This window comes from Rattus norvegicus, chromosome 6, assembly GCF_021556685.1.
Source record: "Rattus norvegicus strain SHRSP/BbbUtx chromosome 6, alternate assembly SHRSP_T2T, whole genome shotgun sequence".
Lineage (NCBI taxonomy): Eukaryota > Metazoa > Chordata > Mammalia > Rodentia > Muridae > Rattus > Rattus norvegicus.
Genome location: NC_141539.1, coordinates 15044301 through 15062500, shown reverse-complemented (window position 1 = coordinate 15062500; position 18200 = coordinate 15044301). Strand labels below are relative to the sequence as shown.

Sequence of the window (18200 nt, the reverse complement as noted above, 5' to 3'; positions counted from 1 at the left end):
TTGGAGTGGAGACAAAAGAATAGTCACGATTTGATTGGCTTAGAGGGAGGTGGTCCTGGCAAGGGTTTTTCTTCAAGCTAATTCCAGGTCAGTGCCCTCTAAAAAGCAGGATCCGGTCAGAATGTGGGGAGGAGGATGGCAGCAGATGAGGTCTGTCAAACTGTGTTCTTCTTTCGAGATGCTCAGGAGAGTGACCAGAGCAGCAGAAGTTAAGCCAAACAAACCCCGCGTGCCTACTTACCTCTTTAATTTACTCTCCCAAACAGATCATCACTCGGACTATTCCCCTGAAGTCAAGCATGAAATCTATTTAGCTGGATAGCTACCCATTTCCTCTGACCTGAGAAAGAGATGCCCTTATTCTTTTTAGAATCTCTGGAATGCCAGAATCCAGGGTAAACTGAAGCCACATGCTCTGGCCTACCGAGTCCCCCACCCTCTCTCCCGAATGCCAAAAGCACGAGCAGTAGACAGAGTGGACCTTCAGGAGTTCCCATCCCAGGCCTGGGGCTGCCAAGTGATTGTGTGCATCGCCCACTCATTTGACATGGCTGTGGGTTTCAGAGGACCCTTGAGCTGTCTTCTTTAAACCTCTCTTATGATTTTACCCAGGTCCCTTTGCCAATTTAAAAAAAAAAAAAACATTGTCGACTGTTTCTCAGAATAAAGTGTGTGACAGGATGTGTTCTAGTAAAATAAGTTAACCAACGTAACTTTAGAAAAGAGTGTGATCTGGTACCCGTATTACAGTTGCTTCTTTATTAGCACACTGAGTACGAAAGTCTAGCAATGCGTCTAATATCTGTAATACCGAAATAATGGGAAGTGTGGCTGGCAATGTGAAATAACGATATTTGGTCTTCGTTGCTGACCGACTTCCAGGCGTTGCTTTGCTTCCGGGTCTTGCTGTTCACATCCAGCCAGAAGAAACATTAATTTTTAAACAAGGTTTGCAGAGAGGAGGGTGAACATTTTCCACAACAAACTTTTGGACTTCTGCTGTGCCTTGGTCACTAGAAAAACCCCTTAGGAGGAGGAAGAGCCCTTCTAACTGTGCCTTAGAGGTAGGCAACGCAATGGCGTAGAATTCTGATTGGATGATACCGGACCCAAGCTTGCAGCGGAAATATTGACCCTGTGCTATAAGATCTTGTCACTCGGGTGGGAGTAACTCTATATTGTAACCCTGGATTGTTGAGAGCTCCCGAAGCATTCTCTTAAGTAGAAGACACTCTAGGGGGTGTCAGGATCACCTGTCCCAGCAAGGAGTGGAAACCGGAGCCACGAGGGACTCGATAAGGATGCGTGATTGTACTGAGAGAGCCCAGAGTGGGCTCAGACCGAAAAGTGAACTTTGAAGAGATAGGGAAGGGGATGGGGCCCACTACCCCATAGGTAGGGCCCTTCCTCTGGGAGCAGAGCACAGCTCCATCCTTCAAGTTCTGTTTGTCTGGGTACCAGTTAGAAAAAGAGAACAGCTCTCCTCCAGAGAAAACCCTCAGCCTCTGCTGCCTCGCAGGGATACCGAGCGGAAGAGCGGGTCCCTGAGAACTCACTGCCACAAGAGAGAAGAAGGCAGACAGGTCAGAACAGCTGCGACTTGGGAGCAGAGGCACGGGGATGGCCCTGCACGACTGTCTTCCTGAGGGCAGGCAAGGTAATAGCTGATGACTGGACCTTGTCTCTTCAACTCAGATCATCAGGGAAACGACAGCCATGAGCAAGGAGAAAACAATACGACACACACACACACACACACACACACACACACACACACACACACACACACACACATATATCTGACAGAAGATTCTTTCCCAGAATAGGTAAAGAGCTCTTGTAAATATAAAACAAGAGCACAAAAGATAGAAAATAAAATGTAGCCTGAAGTTTATAAAACTCAATAGGAGTTCCTTAAAAGAGGGTGTCAAAGGCCATCAAGCATTTAACGGGTGACGCGTGGGTGAAGCAAACAGATTCACTGGTACACACATCATGTAAGAGCTAACATTCAGATCAGTCACCTGCAAGTGTTGGAAAGCAAAGACCCACAAACTGCGTGGGTGGAAATGTAACTAGGCACTCGCATAAAACACAGATATACACGTACTTATCACATTCCTCCGTGTATCACCAAGTTGGAAGCAAACAGCCCCAAAACACAGCATATTTATGCCATGAAGTATCAGACAGCACCAGAACCAGACAAACTGTCACTGCCCAGAAAGTGGAGGAACCCCAGAACGTGGGTGAACCTCACAGACATACTGCAGAGCAAAAGGAGCCAGAGGCTGGAGTGCACAGGACTGTTTGGACGTAATGGAGGTCAGAACAGAGCTCACCTTGACCAGGCTGGGTATCGACTGGGAGGAGGAGGTAGGTGCAAAGGCACCTTCTGCGGTGTGAATTGTAAATACTCTTGACCTGGAAAACTGATTTGCAAGCTCAGTCCAGCAGAAGTGGCCTGTGGTATTATAGATCCTGTCCTGCTCACTACGGTTTTCTGTTACAAAGATTGCACTCAGGCCATATGCATTAAGGGGACACAGGGAGAGCCGCAGACACACAGATTTCCATAACAGATAGGCCAGAGATACTGCTGGTTAAAAATATACGAAAGGCTGGAGATATGGTTTGCACAAGAGGACAGACAGATGGGCAGGAAGCACAGGGAAAGGTGTCACTTTTGAGGGAAATGTGAACTAAAATGAGTGCGTGAGGCTAATGCATCCCATGAAAGTGACTCCAGTGCAGGTAGCCAGCATCCTGGGCAGTGCCACTCTCTTATGCTGCTACTGGGACCACAGAGTGGTTTAGTCAAATGGGAGGTTTGCTGTGTTCACTGAAGCTGAATGGCTGTCTGTCAGGCCCGACTCTTCTCAGCTTGTTTAGGGACCAATTAAATAAGAACAGGGAGATTGTCTCATGGGGCTGTCCAGCTCAGAAAACCCTGTTGGAAATGCTTGGGGGGTCTCATTCCTTGGGTTTCTACATAGTTCCTTATGCAAAGCCCTAGAGTTATCCTGGTTTAATTAAAGAGAAAGAAGAAGAGAGAGGAAGATAAAAGGGAGGGAGGGAGGAAAGGAGGGAGGAAGGGAGGGAGGGCATTAGGATACAGTAGCAAGCAGCAAACTGTGCACTTGAAAATTCAAAGAGAGTAGGTTTTTGTGTTTTTAATCACACCACACACACACACACACACACACACACACACAAATGACGAGTTTATGAGGTAATGTGTTTGTTAAATAACTTAAGGTTTGGCCTTTCTATACATCTATCAAAAGTGTGTGTGTGTGTGTGTGTGTGTGTGTGTGTGTGTGTGTGTGTACAGTGTTTGTCAATTAGGACAATTAAAAACCTTTATTCTTTGAAAATTTCACATATTTATACATTAATGTATTTTTCCTTTTACTGGAGAAAGATTCTTTACCCTTATTACGGATTCTCCCCACTCTGTTCCTCCCAGTTTTCACCACCTCCCCTCCACTCTAACCCCTTCCCTCTCTTTCATTAAGAAGGAATAGGATTCTAGGGGAGAATAATAAAATATAGTAAGATAAAACAAAAACCGTCAAACGGAAATTGGACCAGAGAAACAAACAGAAGTATAAGAGCCCAAGAGGTGGCATGGGAATCAGAGACCCACTCCTGTGCATACCCAGAAACCCCATAGAAACTCTAAACTGGAAGCCATGTGTGTACAGAGGACCTGGTGCAGACTCAGACAGACCTGTGCGTGCTGCATGAGTCTCTGTGAGTTCACGTGAGCTTTGATCATGTTGACTTAGAGGTCTTCCTCTCCTTGTGCCCTCCATCCCCTCTCTCCTACACTCTCCTACACTCCTCCTCTTCCACAGGGTTCCCTGAGCCCTGAAGGGAGGGCTCTGATGATGATGTCCTGTGGAGAACTGAGTGTTCCAAGGTCTCTCGCTCTGCATGTCTGACTGTGGGTCCCTGGATTTGTTCCATCTGCTGCAGGAGGAAGCTTCTCTGATGATGGCTGACCCCGATCTGTGAGTATAGCAGAGTGTCATTAGGAGTTATTCTGTCGCTGCTGGTTTTTTTGGTTTTTGTTGTTGTTATTGTCGTTGGTTTTGGGTGTTTTTCGGTTTTGTTTTTGTTTTGTTTGTTGTGTTTTTGTTTTTGCTTTTGTTTTTCCAGTAGAATTTTTTTTTTTACCCTAGGCCCCTGGGCTATCTAGTCTGTGGTTCTTGGCCACCCAAGCAGTATCAGGGATGGGTCCCACCTCATAGAGTGGGCCTTGAATTAATCAGATACCCGTTGGTTTACTGCTGTAAATTTTGGGTCTCCATTGCCCTAGCACATTTTCCAGGCAGGAAACCGTTGCCAATCGGTAGCTGGCTTGTGCGTCTGTTTCTCTTTTGAGAGCGTGCGAGTCCTTTCCTGTAACAATGGTGCTAGAAGCACAGGGTGAAGGCTCTCTGTAGGCACCAGCCATCTTCCTGCTCAGTGAGGCATGCAGGGGCTGTTTGTGGTAACGGGGCCTTGCTATCAATTTGTGGAGAGTAAACTATTGCCTTGGCAACACATGGGTTCTTTGGGGATTCCCGTGGCACTCCTTTGGCCAACGACTCAATTATATGTAACCCAATCCCCGGTATGGGAAGCTTCACTGGGGACAAGAGATGTCCAGTTGGGGCTTGCTCTTCCTTTGATCTGGGCATTTCAGTTAGGTCATCTCCACACACGCACATATTTTAGGAAGCTTCCACTGTGTTAGGATTGCAGACTGCCCCTCCAATGGCCCTTCATTTTAGCTGTCTCTCCTCACGTTCCCTCTCTCATCCCTTCTCCTCCCCCTCACCACTAGATCCTTCCGATCTAGCACCACTGCCCAGTCCATCCATAGTTCTGTTTCCTTTTCCTAAGATCTGTCTGTTCCCTCTCATCACTTTTTGTACCCACTCTCCATGGTTTCATGATTGTAGCTTGGTTATCATCTTAGCAGCTGATAGCCACATGTAAGTCAATACGCACCATGTTTCTCTTTCTGGGTCTCAGATAGCTTGCCCAGGATGATTTTTTTTTCCTAAACTGAATCCTTTCACCTAGAAATTTCATGTCATGAATTTTTTTTTAACAGCTGAGTAATACTCCATTGTGTGAATGTACCACATTTTCTTTATTCATTCTTCCATTGATGGACATCTAAGTTGTTTCCGATTTCTGGCTGTTATGACAGCAATGAATATGGTTGAACAAGTGTCTCTGTGGTGGGATGAATCGCCCTTTGGGTGTATGCTCAAGACCCAGTAGAGATGCAATCTTCCTGAGGAATCACCATACTGGTTTCCATAGTGACAATACATGTTTGCACTCCCACCAGCAATGAAGGAGTGTTCGTTCCCCTTTCTCCACAGCCTCGCCAGCATGAGCTGTCACTTGTGTTATTAATCTTAGCTATTCTGATGGGTGTAAAATAAAAACCCAAAAATGGTTTCGATGTACAGTTCCCCGGTGGCTAAGGATGTTAAACAATTTTCAAAGTGTTTCTCAGCTATGTGAGTTTCCTCTATTGAATATTCTCTATTTTGATCTGTACCCCATTTCTAAATTGGATTGTTTTCTTGATACCTTTTCTTTTAGTTCTTTATATATTTTGGATATATGGTTGGCAAAAAAAAAAATTGTTTCCCATTCTTTAGCCCGCAGCCTTGTCCCATTTACTCATTGATGATCTTAGTGCATGTTCTGTTAGTGATGATCTTAGTAGGTGTTCTGTTCAGGAAGGCGTCTCCTGTGCCAATGAGTTCAGGGTTATCTCCCACTCTTTCTTCTATCAAGTTCAGTGTATCTGGTTCTTTACTGAGATCTTTGCTCCATTTGGATTTGAGTTTTGTGCAGGGTGATAACCATGGATCTATTTGCATTCTTCTACATGCAGATAGTTAGTTTGTCGAAGATGGTTTTTGGCCTTGCCAGGCAGTTGCTACTGAAGCTAGCCAGGCTGTGTCTGCTTTGTCACGCCAGGGGCCGTATCGATGTCTGTGGTCCATGTTACCACCAAGGCCATGTGGACGCCCGTGGTTTGTGCTGCAGCCTGAGGCCATGTCTATGTTTGTGGACTGTGCTGCCACGGGGGTGGGAGGGATACTGATCAGAGAGGCCTTAGTGCCACTTGAGTCCATGGTGATGTCCAGGTCCCTGCTCTGTTGAGGGCCACGTGTGGGTCCATGGTCCAGCCAGGGTCTGTGTTAATGTCCTAAGGCCATGTAGATGTCTGTGGTCTGTGTTGCTGTTGGGGGTAGGGGGTAGGGGTGGAGAGATGTTGATGTGGGATGTCTGTGGTACTGGCTGCCTCTGAGGGCCTTGACTGGATCCATGGTACGACTACAGCCATGAGCTGTGTTCATGGTCTGTGCTGTTCCCAGAAACAGCTGGAGGCTCTCGCTCCATGCTCCTGGTGACTGTGAAGAACAAGGAAGCCACTTTTGCTGTGATATTGATGATTGCAGCCACATATTTGAGAGGGAAGGACATGGAAGGCTTCCGTGTCACTACCTACCCCTACTCCAGTCCCTAGACAGGAAGCCATCAAAGAAACTCTTTAAAGGTATGACACGGATGCTCTCCACAGTTGACGGCTTCTGGAACGGGCGCAGGGCATGCTGCTGATCTTGTGGCTCTTGTCTTTCAGTCACGATAGCATATACTTATTGATTTATGTATATTGAACCACCCCTGCATCTCTGGGAGGGAGCCGACTTGATCTCGATGGATGACTTTGTTATGGCTTAGGTGTGCACCTGTTCTAATGAGAATGTTTGCATCTATTCTCATCACGGTGTACACATATATCGAAAGTGTGTGCGTGAGATTTATGTCAGGACATTTTTATATTAATTAAAATTTATTTTAAATGCATGAATGCTTTGTCTGCATGGGCATGTGGTGCCACAAACAAACGTGCTGCCCTAGCAGGTGAGAGGGGGGCACAAGTCCCCCCGGAATTGGAGTTACAGTTAGGATCTACCATGTGAGTGCTGAAAGCTAAACCTAGGGCATCATGGGTGTCTTCACTGCTGAGCCATCCCTCCAGCTCCTAGAACGAGTTTAAAGTCAGGAAGGAAGGGAGGAAGGAAGGAAGGGAGGAAGGAAGAAGCTGTGTTAATCCCAGATACGGGAGGGGAAAGATCACCGTCCCAAATCATCATGGACAATAAAGCAACCAAAGCAAGCTTTTTGATTTGAGTACAGCGTGCTTTCCCCCAGGTGGGGTTCTAGGGTCAGCCTTAGATTCGAGGAAGACAAGGTTTTTATAACTCAGGGGTAGGGGGATTTGGTGGGCAAAAGAGGTGGGGTTACAGGAGCATAAACATAACAAGTTAGTCATAATGACCTCCGGAGACAAAGACATGGCTGCAAGGTGTGCAGAGGTGGGCATGGAAACGTTTGAAGCAAAGCTCGGGTTGCAAGATGGTTAGAAACAACTCTGAGACAGAGACACCATGATTGTCATTCCTGGAACCGGAACCATTTGTGGTTAAGGTCACAGGTGGGGCACAGCCCAGCCCTTGAGAAACGGGTTGGGTCGTGGACAGGGACGAACCTAGTTTGTCTTTGTTGTAAGATGCTTTTAAGCCTCAGACGGAGTCGGGCTGGTTCTTCATGTGCCCATGCAAGTGAAACTTGGAAAATTGAGATAAGACTGTGGGTGGTGCTGATGTGCGTGGAGGAGTGGTAGTGAGTTCCAGGACAGCCAGGTCTACACAGAGAAACCCTGTTTTTGAAAAATCCTAAACCAACCAACAAACAAATATGGGTATGCTGTCCTGTCACAGGAGCTCAGGATCAAACCCTAGACCTTGGTCCTAACTGCCTTTTTGAGCTTAGGAAGTTATTTTATCTCATACGATTGGATTTCATCAGTCATAAGTCAGAAGACCTTATGGACTTCATTGATTTGTGACTGGTAAATGAAATAAAATGTGTAGTTCCACTGTGGCACTGTAGTGATTAATTTCATTAGCGCTTACTATATGCCAGTATCCTAAGTAGGGATTGCTATTATTGTCTTTTAACTGCAGCTTAATAAAGCCATTTCTATCTGCTGAAGTAGCAAGACTTCTACTCCTCGCTGTCCAACTTCCTGTTTCCTGATATCCCGTCATCCACTCTTCAAATTAATATGTGCAAGTTCTCCGTGGGGATGGATACACACAGGTATCCGGGTGGGTGTGGGCTAAAGTGCCCTTCCATTTTCATCAAAGTTTCAGCTTTAACCATTTTGGGCAATTTCGAATTGTATTCTTAAAATGTTTTCAAGGAGCGGGGCAGTGGTGGCACTTGCCTTTAATCCCAGTACTTGGGACGCAGAGGTGGCCTCCTGTGCCATTGACATGTGCAGGGTGGGTGGTGGTGGCAGGGGGAGGACGAAAGAGAAATGTTTTGAGCAGAGGTCTGGAGGTGGGATACACAAACGAGACTTTAACAACAGAACCTTGAAGGAATTTGGTTCTAGAAACCCGAAATGAAGGTTCTTTCTCACCCGAATGACACTGTCTCTGTATCTAAATCCAGTACAACTCTGATCCCACAGGAGCCGGATTTACCATCCGAAGGCCATCCGTCACTCAGGCAGCCCCAAGTCTCTTCTCACCCTCCTCCCTCATTCCCTACACATTTTCCATCTGGACAGAGCGGCTGTGCAAGCTTGGCTGGCGCCAAGCATTGCTCGCACGCCTCCCTCAGGAGTTATGGTCATTAAGAAATTCTCATAACTAGCACGTTGGCTCCAAAGCACCCAGCCTTCCCTGCCGGTCTCGGTCTCGGAAGCCAGCTTTCAGGCTCCGCCCTCTCTCATCTCAGACCAGGCACCACCTTCCTACTGTGGGAATTGCCTTGGCTTCCCTTCTCCGCTTCCTTCCTCTGCGAGCCCTCCTTTCCGGAAGTCTAGCGAAGGCTCAAGGCCAAGGGGAAGAAACAGCAATGCTCAATCAGTTCTGCTGCGTAAAGTGTGAACTGTCTCAGCACGCAGACCTAACATGCCTCTTATCCCTAGGCCGGTTCCATTTTCCGTTTCTAATTTTAGCTCTCTTTCTTCAGGCCCCGGGAGTGAGAGTACCCCCAGGGCTGCCCGTTTGCTCACCACCACTGGAGAACTCTAACTCAGGGCCGAGGGCGCATTGGTGGTTCTGTAGCAAGGGGCCTCGTGAACTGAATGGGGACCTAAGAGTTATTTCTTGAGGTTTGCTGTGCCCGACCTCAGTGACAGCCAGAGCTTCTGAGGCTTGGGTGCTGAGAAGACATGGCTTCTGGAGGCTTTCCTGTGGCACGGGCATTCCCCAGAGTCCCACAGTTCCCTCCATCTCTCCCTTTGCTGCTCCATGGTAATTCTTCATGAAACTCAGAACTGGTGTGTTCTTTCTCTTCCCAAATTTACTTTGATTACTCAGGGTTCCCTTTCTGCTACTGACACTGGCTTCTTCTGAGGAACTCTGAAGAGGAAATGCTGGCTGGACGTCCTCTTCCCACCACACCAACTGGCCACACCCTGTGTATGCCATGGTCTCTGCCTTGCAGCCCTCCTCCTTACAGACCTTAGTTTTCAACGGAGACTTTGGTCTGCTTACAATGAGTGGCATTTCTCCTTAGCTCACCCTTGTTTATCTAGGTTTAATCATAGGTGCACAGATAGAGCAAGGCACTACTTCTCAGTGACTCACCCAATCATCACAGTTCTGCTATCTTTAAGCAGTGCCAGTGGTTTATGAAGACCTTTGTAGCCTTACCTCAAAAGAGCCTAACATGTCTCCATACAGTGAGACTCATTATCCGGTGGACGACTTATTCTGATAACAACTATAATGTCAGTGGTGGGCGGGCGGCAGGTGACTGTGTATACACACACACACACACTATATATATATACTCAGCCAGCCAGGTGCACGGTGCAGCCCTCCAAAAATCTACTGGCTGTCATTTAATCAAGCAACTTTCCCACCTACTATTCAGATACTAATTCTAGTTTCCTTTTTCTCTGTAAGGATGGACAGGAACCTTATGTAAATGGTAACCTCATTTTTCATTTCCCTTTCCCTAAGAACTATTGTATCCAAAGCCATGAAACTTTGTAGTCTAGGAACCAGTCAGGGCAGTCCTAAGGAGCCAATAGCCTCCCTTACACCTTTGGAGTCTTAATTCTAATGTCTCTCTTCCAAGGCAGTAAATTCAGGGAGCAGGGACCGGCGCCCCAGGCCTTCCACCAAATCCAGGGCTAGGGGCAGAAACACAGCAAACAGGGCAGCACACTTGAGCCTTGGCCTGCCCGGATAGTGAGTCAGCAGCCTGTGGTCAGCCCTCTGGCTCCCCTCCCCTCCGCTGGGCAGTGGGAGAAAGTGCTGAGTCGTACACCTTTAAGACAACCATCGGTCTCCACAGACCCCAGAGGGCTAGGCGGCCTTAAATCTGAGCCTAGCCTTTATTGAGAGGCCCAGCACCCACCAGCCAGCAACAAACCTCTCTTTAGAGCTCCCAGCTAACAGCCTCCCTCAAGGAGGATCTTGGAGTCAGGGGGTGGGGGTAAGGGTGTCAATGCTCATACCTGCGCAGGCGCACCGCCCACTTCCGGGCCATTGATGGAAGTGGAGCCGGGCGTCATCCATTTTACCCCATGCAGGTTTCCAGCCACGAGGCCAATAGTGGCAGGAGGATGGGAGCTGCACCTTTTAGCTAGGGCTTGAATTGGCTTGCACAGAGCCGGTGAGGTGATGTCATAGCTAAGCTATTCTCTCTAATCTGTATGAGAAGTTTTATTCAAAAAAATTAGCTGAAGGGGAAAGTAAAGAAAGCAAACCAACAACAACAATGACAACCTCAGAGACAGCCTGTTTTTGCTGCCTGCCTGCCAAGGACTGAAGCCATGAGGCAGCCAGTCCCTGCAGAGGAGAAAGACAGCTGCAGGGCTTCAGGTGAAGAGTCAGCGAATTTCCACAGGCCCTGCTGCCACAGACCGCAAAGAGGTTTCAAACAATGATTCACTTCATGATGCGTGTGTACATGCGTGTACGTGTGCATGCATGCACGTGTGCCTGTTCCTCTCAGAGCCTAAGAGGTAAAGGCGGGAGGGTGGGCATGACGGGAATTGAAGTGTCCTCACGCGGCTGCAGAGCAGGCAGGGGCATACTTACTGCGCAGATTAATGAAAACGTTTCTCTGGCAGGAGGGGTTTGATTGCCCCACTGCAAAATTGCTTGCAGATTCGAAAACAGCATGTTTCATTTCAAACCCGTTCTCTCGTCATACATTAGCACTTGTCAATGTAACCATTAAGCGCAGGCAGTGGAGAAATTTAATTACAAAACCATTTATTTTATTGAAAGAAAAATAAACCCAAGCTACCTCAAATGCATTAGGTAGGTTCAAAACATGTTCAGCTGATAACACCCAAGGGTAGGGAGGCTGCTGCAGGAATAAATGCTTCTTTCATGTGTGCTGAGGACTCGATATTAGAAACAGCTGCCTATAGGTTGCTCTTTATTTACATTCAATTATGAATTAAGAAACAGCTGATTTAATGAAGGGACTTTTTATATCTGAAGTCACTGGCCTGTGGTTTTCATGCTCACTCCAGTCTTGCCTCCCCTTTTAGTCACTGGAATTAAACATGTTAATGAGGCGAGCCAGAATGTTTTATTGAATGGGTTTCCCCCTTCTGCACCTCCACCCCCATTTCAGACTTGTCTTTTGTTCCCCTAATGGTGGAGGAATGCAAGGGCTGTGGTATTAAAGGAAGTCACAAAAAAATGTGCTAAACACATCAAAAAGTCCCCAATCTGTATCTTATTTATGCCTCTTCCCATGCTTGTCCTCTCTGAATTTGGAAATCGGGAGAGCACAGGTCACTGGTGAAAGGCTGGATTTGGGTCAAGCGGTGGGCTGATGTCACACTGCAAAGTGCCTGTCCTTAGCGCTAATGTGCTGCCAATAGAGTCTGCTGTACTATTCTGCCAGGGATGGGGGTTATAGCCTCAGCGGTTTGGACCGATTTGTCAATATTAAAAAGCCCACCCCCGCCCTTGTCTGAGATACCTACCCCCAATTTTGCAGACATTCCCCACACAATCCACTTGGAGGAAGAATCTGGAAAGAGAAGTTCCTTTTATTTTAATTTCCCCAGTGACAATACGAACGTCTAAGGTTTCTAGAAGGTATCGTTTGCTCATATGCCTGGGGGGGGGGCGGGGAGCGTCTACTGAAAAAACATTTTTAGCTCTTGTAACTAAACCCACGTACAGCAGCAGACCTACGTGCCCTTGTCCCAGTGAGGGTCCTACATGTGTCCTTACCTCCTTGGAGGGCTTCCTGACCTATTTCAGAGGGGGCTTGGACCCCTGGAGCATCCTGGAGAACCACTGCCAGTGCTCAGGGACACCAACTCACAACGAGGCACTAAGACACCTCCCTAGGAATAAGGTCTGAGCAGACATTGGACACATGGTGACCTCAGGCCCAGGTCTTCTGTTCTGTTCCTAACACATGCTCAGCATCCCAAAGACCCTAGGAATCTGGGGCAGGAAAAACATGTTCAGAAATAGAGCAACTTACTACTCCAGGCAGCCAGTCCTTAACCAGCAGTCTACTAGGGGGAGTGATAGAAGGGCCAATCAAAGAAGCCCGGTTGATGCACTGTTGTAGACTTTCTCAGCATCACTGTACCAGCAAAAGTACCTACTAATACCATGTGGTTCTGCTGATGTCTCTTCCTGCCTTAGCTTCAAGCTTCTCTTCTGGGGTTACAAGTTCATTTTCTATTTTGTAATGTTCCCCAGGCCTGGACTTCAGGCTGTGGCATTTAAAAAATATATATTATATTTATATATATATTATATATTTATATATACACACATTTAATATTTAACATCAAAATCAATTTAATCATTCAACTAGTCATTAATTATTAATCATACTATTAGCCATAATAATCATCAATAGTTGATTAATGACACCTACTAATAATAACAACTAATAACAGACAGTTGTTGATATTAATATTAAATATTAATATATTAAAATCTGTTTAATACACATAATCCTAACTTTAGAAATAGTAGTATTAAAAAAACTTAAGTAATGTAAGAATGACCCCATTTTTCAGGACAGGGTTTCCCTGTGTAGCCCTGGCTGACCAAGAACTCACTCTGTAGACCAGGCTGGTCTTGAAATCCCAAGTGCTGGGATCAAAGGTATGCACTACTATGACCCAGCAAGAATGACTTTATTTTTATGGTCTTCTTTATTAGTAAGAAGTCAATTTCCAGAGAACAGGATAGGTTTCTTCTCCTAAGGGTGTCGTGACAAGGTGGATGGAGCAGGCACATTCTTCTGAACATCCTTGGCCCAAAAGCAAGAGGAAGGTGGGATGGGCCTGCATGTACAGAGCCTGCTGGGCAGTGTGAGAGGACAGCATGCCCAAGAAACAGGGCAGGCAGACACTTTACTTAAGCATCTGTCTCACAGTCAAAGACACTCCTTTTCCCTAAGGGACTTTGGTACCCATAGTCAGATCATGAGAGTTACCACTAGACTAGTGGTAACAGGGCCAGCCCTTCAAATGGAGCGCTTTTGCGCTCGCTCTCTCTCTTTCTCTCTCTTTCTCTCTCTCTCTCCTCTCTCTCTTCTCTCTCTCTCTTTCTCTCTCTCTCCTCTCTCTCTTCTCTCTCTCTTTCTCTCTCTCTCCTCTCTCTTCTCTCTTCTCTCTTCTCTCCCTCCTCTCTCTGTCTCTGTCTGTCTCTGTCTGTCTGTCTGTCTGTCTGTCTGTCTGTCTCTCTCTCTCTCTCTCTCTCTCTCTCTCTCTCTCTCTCCTGGTCTTTCATCCAGACTCATCTCTCTTCCTCTGCGATCTGCAGAGCTGAGCTGATAACATAATTTTAGTATTTGATTATAACCATTTATTGACAACTATGTCTTGGATATTTTTTACATGCTGGGGTACTATGCATGCATTGAAAGAGCAATCGAGGTGAGGATAGATTTTTAATCATGTTATATTCGAAATCATGATATTGCACAGTTCATATGTACACATCTCATTCTTACAGATGTCTACTGCACTTAAAACTTGAGTTGTAGCCTCAAGCTTGAATGGAAGATAGAGTTAGCAGAACATAAATAACTCAGTCTAATGAATGACTGCGTTGGTGAGCTGGAAGATTAATCAACAGAAATTATCCTGTCTAAAGACGAGAGACAAAAAAAGATTGGAAAAAGAAGAGCAGCTTCAGTGCATGTGGGACAATGTCCAAAGTATATAGTTAATCGCAGTTCCAGATGGAAAGGACAAAAATAATGAGGCAGAAATATATTTGAAAAAATACTGGCTGAAAAGCTCCCATATTGAAAGATGGGGATTATACATCCCAAACCAAAATATACCCTAAACAGACACATTATGAATAAAACTTCAATATCATTTTTAAACTGTTGAAAGCTAAAAACAAAGAAAAATCTTGCAAAATAAAATGCATCGAAAATAAAATGCTACGTACATGGTGATGACACTTCCTATGTCTGTGGACTTACTGTGAAGGGACGGCAGGTAGACAATAAGGCAATAAGGTATAATGTTAACTAAGTGCTCTGGGTAAATCCAAGGGTGTTCACTGTAATCACCAGGTCATTTAAAGGAATTAAAGATGCTATGGCTAAAAAAAAATTAGCAAATAAGTTAAAAAATATAAAAGACATTCGAGCCATCCAAAAGAAGTTAACTAGAAAATATCATCCTGAGTGAAATAACCCAGGCACCGAAAGACACCAACGGTGTGTACTCACTTGTAAGTGGACATTAGCCACAAAGTGCAGGACAGCCATGCTGTACTCCACAGGCCCAGAGGAACTGAGAAAGGAGGGCCCAAGGGAGGAATGAAATAGACATCAGAAGTGAATGGAGAAAGAGAAGTGGGTGGGAGAGGGGAGGGAAGTTGGTAGGGGCATCTCTGGGGCAAGCCAGAGACCTGGGATGGGGGAAGCTTCCGGAAGGATATGGGGGTGACCCTAGCTGCGACTCCTGGCAACGGGGATATGGAACCTGAAGTGACCACCTCCTATAGCCAGGCGGGACTTCCAGTGGACAGAAGAGGACACTAACCCACCCACAAAACCTTTGACCCAATATTTGCCCTGCCTACAAGATGTGCAGGAACAAAGGCGGAGCAGAGATTGAGGGAGTGGCCAACCAATGGCTGCTCCAACCTGAGACCCATCCCGTGGAGAGAGCCAACCCCTGACACTACTAATGACACTCTGCTATGCTTGCAGACAGGAGCGAAGCATGACTGTCATCTGAGGGGCTTCACCCAGCAGCTGATGGAAACAGATGCAGAGACCCACAGCCAAACATCAGACAGAGCTCAGGGAGTCTTGTGGAAGAGTCAAGGAAAGGATGGAGGGAGTCTGAGGGGTCAAGGACACCACAAGAAGACCACAGAGTCAACTAACCTGAGTCCATGGGAGCTCATAGAGACCAAACGACCAACCAAAGTGCACGCATAAACTGTACCTAGGCCCCCTACACATATGTAGCAGATGGCAGCTTGGTCTTCATGTGGGTCCCCAACATGAAGCAGTGGCTGTCTCTGACTCTGTTGCCTGCCTTTGGATTCCTTTCCCTTAGCTGGGCTGCCTTCTCTGGCCGCATTGGGAGAGGATGCACCTAGTCCTGGTGAAGCTTGATGAGCCAGGGTTGGTTGGTACTTAGAGGGGCCTCCTCTTCTCTGAGAAAGAGAGGAAAGGCAACTAGGAGAAGGGGGGGTGAGAGGGTTGGATAGGAGGGGAGGAGGGAGGGGGCTTCAAGATTGAGATGTAGAGTGAATAAATGAAAAAAGTTAAAAGGAGGGGGGTGTTACAGAAAATCTTAATTCCAATCTGTGATTTCTACCCTACCTTTGACCATTTAGTTCCCAGATAAAAGACACACAAAGTTTACTATTTACAATGAGCCTTAATCAGCACAAGAGCTGGGCAGATATCTACCCTCTATGCTATTAGAATCTACTTTCTTATCAATAACCCTAAGTTATTGCTTACTGTATTTTATCTGGGCTGCTCTTAATTCCAACTGGCCAATTCTCAGGGCCGTGCTTTCTTGATTCCTAAGGCATGGTGTCTCTCTCCCTCATGGTTCCCCCATGCCAACCCCAGGAACCCTGAACCCCACCTAAGTCTCTTCTTCCCATCTATTGCTTGTCAGCCTCTTTATTTGCCAATTAGAAATAACTTGGGGGCAAGGTCATATAGCTTCACTTGGACCTATGTGCAGACCCTCTCTGTCCTCTCTTCAGGTCTTGGGGGCCAGCACTTAGCATTACAATGCATAGCAAAAGACCCAAGCTCAACAGAGGTGGGTGGAGTTGGGGTAGAGGAACTAAAAACTGCTATTAAAAAAGACTTCTATCAGTGGGGGCTGGTGTGTCTCTCCCTCTTTTGCCTTGAGACTCTTTTTCTCCTATCAGGTGGCCTTGTCCAGCCTCAATATGAGAGCTTTCACCTTGCCCTATTTTATCCTGCTTTGTCCAGTTTGTTTTTGAGGCCTGCTCTTCTCTGAAGAAAAAACAAAGGGGGGGGGGAAGGGGGATTAAGAGTGGAGGGAGGGGAAACTGAGATTGGGATGTATTATATAAGAGAATATATTTCAAAAAAATTAAAATAGAGGGAGGAAATCACCAGAACAGATTTTTTTAATGTACTGACCAAGGAGATTAACTTAAAGAGTCAATTAGCAAGGAAGCCATGAGAATTCTAAGTGCCTGTGTGCCTAAGAATGGAGTTTCAAATTGGGCTCCTGGTTCACTCTCAAATCTTAGCTAGTTGAGAGGCCGAGGTGGGCGACCATAAGCTCGTGGCCAAGCTTGGGTAATTTAGTGAGATCCTTTCTCAAATAAAGTTTAAAGAGGATTTGGGACTTAGCTCTGTGGTAGAGGTCTTGGCCAACACATGTCAGGCCCTAGGTTCAATCCCCACTGCTAGGGCTTAGGGGATAGTAAGCCTTACAATACATGAGGCAAAAGTTGACAGAATAAAAGGAGAAGCTGAAATCATTACAAGTCTAGTAGGGTGAATAATCTCTTCTTTGCAAAAATGATATAGTGCAGGATAAAAAATTCACTGAAGTCATAGAGGATTTCAACAACAGCATCAGCACCTCACCCTATCTGGTTCTCAGGAAAAATAATTCAACAGCTGGCTAATATGCGTTCTTTCCAATTGCACAAATTCATCAAGAAAGACTCTGGTCTAGTGGAATCAAAGGGTTGAAGTAATAGGATTGTGTATCTGTGATCATAATGTGCTTGGCACTATTCAACGTGCTGGCAACTTAATGAAGAACAAGAAGGCAAGGTTCTTGCTAGTGTGACTTATATCCCAGCAGGGACAGCAGACAAGAATCAGGCCCAAAAAGAAGGCCACATATCCTTAGTGCTTGAGTGGAATAAATTGAATATTGTGACAGGCTTTAATAGGGCGATTCTCAGGCTAAGGAGGGTTTGTCAGAATGAAAGAGGGAACAGAAAATTTAAAACTATAGTAGAATATTTGAACATCCCCTTCTCTATAATAAGTTATCTGGGGAGGGAAAAACCAATATTAGCAAACAAAACCACACTTATAAGCAGTGTACAGGCAAAAGAAGAAATCGGACGTTATAAGATGTTTCAAACTTAATGGCATGAATATACAGAAGCTGTGAGATGTAGCTAGAACTACTTCAAGGAATTTTTATGTTAAAAAAAAAGAAAGACATAAGACACTGTTTCATCCTAAATCCAGAATAAACCAAAGTTGACAGATAAAACAATAGAGGTAAGAACAACAAAATCAATGTAATATTAAACAGATACACCACACAGAAAATTAACAAAACCTATTGGTTCTTTCCAAAGAATTGTATCTTTCTAAAAAGATGAATTCTGTAACACTGCTCAAAAACAGATGACAAAAATTGGTAATATCAGAAACAAAGAGGAGTTATCACTATAGATTTTTATAGATCTTAGGACAATAGAGTACTTAAAAATGTTATAAAGAACTTACATCAGTGACTTCTATGAAATGGAGACATTTAATATATATTGTAACACTATAATATATATTGTAATACTAATTGTAGGCTTAGATTTTTCAAGCCCTACTTCAGTAAGGGTTCTCAAATGTTTCAACCTCCCTTCTAGTCCACCATC

General features: G+C 45.5%; 1 protein-coding gene across 1 annotated transcript in view; it reads left to right on the top strand.

Annotated features, from left to right (window-relative positions):
- The window catches only part of LOC120103470 (uncharacterized), a 23537-nt gene extending 9016 nt beyond the window's left edge, over positions 1 to 14521 (top strand). Inside the window, exons 3-8 of the mRNA XM_087555186.1 lie at positions 1520 to 1657; positions 3861 to 4016; positions 8052 to 8195; positions 12073 to 12173; positions 13121 to 13208; positions 14064 to 14521. Coding sequence (XP_087411312.1) covers positions 1520 to 1657; positions 3861 to 3947 — 225 coding nt within the window. The 3' untranslated portion in view covers positions 3948 to 4016; positions 8052 to 8195; positions 12073 to 12173; positions 13121 to 13208; positions 14064 to 14521. The remainder of the gene's footprint in view (positions 1 to 1519; positions 1658 to 3860; positions 4017 to 8051; positions 8196 to 12072; positions 12174 to 13120; positions 13209 to 14063) is intronic.
- The last annotated feature ends 3679 nt before the right edge of the window (positions 14522 to 18200 follow it).